This window comes from Corvus brachyrhynchos, unplaced genomic scaffold (assembly GCF_000691975.1).
Source record: "Corvus brachyrhynchos isolate BGI_N302 unplaced genomic scaffold, ASM69197v1 scaffold46, whole genome shotgun sequence".
Classification (NCBI taxonomy): Eukaryota; Metazoa; Chordata; class Aves; order Passeriformes; family Corvidae; genus Corvus; species Corvus brachyrhynchos.
In genome coordinates this window covers 1737399-1739304 of record NW_008238838.1, presented here as the reverse complement: position 1 = coordinate 1739304, position 1906 = coordinate 1737399, and the positions used below count along the sequence as shown (strand labels likewise).

General features: G+C 57.8%; 1 protein-coding gene across 1 annotated transcript in view; it reads left to right on the top strand.

Annotated features, from left to right (window-relative positions):
* Positions 1-1823, top strand: part of ROBO4 (roundabout guidance receptor 4) — an 11016-nt gene extending 9193 nt beyond the window's left edge. The window contains exons 19-21 of the mRNA XM_017738349.1: positions 2-82; positions 200-337; positions 434-1823. Of these exons, the coding sequence (XP_017593838.1) occupies positions 2-82; positions 200-337; positions 434-579 (365 nt within the window). The 3' untranslated portion in view covers positions 580-1823. The remainder of the gene's footprint in view (position 1; positions 83-199; positions 338-433) is intronic.
* The last annotated feature ends 83 nt before the right edge of the window (positions 1824-1906 follow it).

The window sequence follows — 1906 nt, the reverse complement described above, 5'->3', positions numbered from 1 at the left end:
GCTGCCGGCTTTCCCCGCGCGTTGGCGGTGGCTGTCGATGGCCTCTGCTGCAGCCTTGAGGACACCGACGGGGATTACGGGGGTGAGTGAAGGGTCCCTAGACCCATTCTCTGACCCTGAGCATCATCAGCTCCCCGAGGAAGACAGCTCCATCATGACACCATGGCGATGCCACTATCCCTTGCCTTCTTCCCTGCAGGTCCCTCACCACCAGCATCACCCTTGGAGCAGGTCTTCCCACCCAGAGTCCCCACCACCACCTGGGACTGGTGGAAAGTGCTGGAGGTCCCACAGAGAATCAGGACAGAGGCAGCCATGAACGGTAGCTCACAGAACGGTGCGTAGTGCCCCAATGCCAGGGTGGTGGCCACTGGGGGTGGTGAGGAGTGTCATCTGTTGCAGGGTGTTGGAAAACATTTCCTTTGCTTTCCAGGTGGCCAGGGGTCAGGGATTGGCAGCCCCTGGGCCAGGGAAGGTGGTGACCTGGGGACAGGAGGGACAGGAGCGTGGCAGTCCCCAGGGCGCAGGACGCAGCAAGGCCAGAGTCCCCTTGGCTCATCTAAAATCCAGCTTTATTAGGCAGTTCCCCAAACAGGGGCTCTTTACTAGGGTGGCACAAAGGTGGGTGGGTGTCCCTCCTTATTCAGCGTTCTTGTCCTTCCCAAGTGTCCTTCTTCTTCCACAGTGTCCCCATCCCTCCTCAGTGTCCCCACCCCCTCCCAAAATTCCTCATTCGCCCCCAGCATCCTCATCCTCCCCAAGAGTCTGCATCCCCTCTAAGTGTCCTTGTCCTTCCTCAGTGTTGTCCTCCTTCCCCAGCATCCTCATCCCCACTAACTATCCTAGTCCAGCCCAGGCACTGTTGTCCACCCCAAGTGTCCTTGTCTTTCCCTGGGGTTGTTGACCCCCTGACCATCCCCATCCCTGCTGATCATTCCCATTCCTTCCAACTGTCCTTGTGCTTTCTGATAGTTCATGTCCTTCCTCAGCATCCTTGTCCCACCTTGATCACCCCTGTCTCTCTCAAGTGTTCTCATCCTTCCCAAGCCACCTGAGTGGCCTTGTGCTCCCTCCGAGTCTCCTTGTCCCTCCTAATCATCCTCATTCCCAGGGTTCTCAGCCCTCCCGAGTGTCTTCTTCCTTCACCAGTTGTTTGTTCCCCATGCCAAGTGTCCTTGTCCTTCCCCACTGTCCTCATCCCCCTGCAACCATCCTCCTTGTCCCTTACTGCTGTCCTTGTCCCTCCCAAGCAATCTTGTTTTTCCCAAGTGTCCTCTTCCCCCCAGCAATCCTCAGCCCCTGGGAATCCTTCTCCTTCCTGTGTGTCCTCTTCCCTCCAGGCATCCTTGTCCCCCAGCCTTCCTTGTCCTTCACCAGCACCCTCATCCATCTGTCTTGTCCTTGTCCCCCCTAGCTGTCCCCATCCTTTTCAACCACCTCATCCCTCCCAGACATCCTTGTCCTTTCCCAGTATTCTTGTTCCTCCCAACCATCCTTGTCTCCAGGATCCTTGCCCCACTTAAGCATCCTCCTCATCCCTCCCCAGCGTCCTCAGCCCTCAGCATTCTCATCTATCCCAACTGTTTCTGTCCCCAGGGTTCATGTCCTTCTCTGAGCATCTTCCTTGTCCCTCCTGAGCATCCTTGCTCCTCCCCAGGGTCCTCATTCCTTGTGACTGCCCTTGCCCCACCCCAAGCATCCCTGTCCCCCCTCACGCCGATGCCCACTGGCCGCGAGCTCTGTGCAACCCATTTCCATAGAGCCACTCAGAAATTAAAGAACATCCCTCCACGTCCCCTGTGTTCCCATCCCCATGTTCCCAACTCTGTCTCCGACTCGCCCTCCCTTTTTATCGCTTCTCCTGCGGCGGGCAGGGAAACGGGGCCCCTGGGCGGCGGCAGTGGCC